Raw genomic sequence first — 587 nt, forward strand, 5'->3', positions numbered from 1 at the left:
GGGCCCACCCCTCCCCTCCCCCCCCGCCCCCGGACAGGGACAGCCTGGCCCTGGGGATCCCGGGGGGCTTTACCCCACTCCCCGGGAGAAGGGGGGCCCGGGGGTCCCGCGGGGTGGGTGACCATCCCCACACCCCCTCCCACAGACAACACACCAGCCCGACTCCTCTTCCCCGAAGGTTTATTCTTTACACATTCTAAAAGCCCCCTCAGGGGAGGGGACGGTGACAAAGACAGGAGTGTGGGGAGGGGGCAGTGCCAGGATTGGGAGCATCCCACTGCCTGGGGAGATGGTGGGCTGCAGCGAGACCTTTCCCTCCCCTGCAGCATCCCACCCCCGGGACAGGACAGGGGCTTCCCTCGCTCGGGACATCGGTGTCTCCCTGCTCTGCACATCCCCCGCAGACAGCACCACCACGGATTGGAAAGCGGGGGCTGCCCCAGGGAAAAGGGCATTTCCGCGCCATCCCCTCACACAAGGGCCACCTCCACGCCAGGGGACATGGGACTTAGCCGTGTCCCCCCCACATCGACCCCCCAGCTTCACCCGGGGTCCTGGCTCAGGGGTGGGCGAGGGGGAGGAAAGGG

At 68.1% G+C, this 587-nt stretch overlaps 1 protein-coding gene across 1 annotated transcript in view; it reads left to right on the forward strand.

Annotated features, from left to right (window-relative positions):
* MPZ (myelin protein zero) overlaps positions 1-512 on the forward strand; it is a 10,246-nt gene extending 9,734 nt beyond the window's left edge. Inside the window, exon 7 of the mRNA XM_009880807.1 lies at positions 405-512. Coding sequence (XP_009879109.1) covers positions 405-512 — 108 coding nt within the window. The remainder of the gene's footprint in view (positions 1-404) is intronic.
* The last annotated feature ends 75 nt before the right edge of the window (positions 513-587 follow it).

This window comes from Charadrius vociferus, unplaced genomic scaffold (genome assembly GCF_000708025.1).
Source record: "Charadrius vociferus isolate BGI_N301 unplaced genomic scaffold, ASM70802v2 scaffold1863, whole genome shotgun sequence".
NCBI classification, from domain to species: Eukaryota; Metazoa; Chordata; class Aves; order Charadriiformes; family Charadriidae; genus Charadrius; species Charadrius vociferus.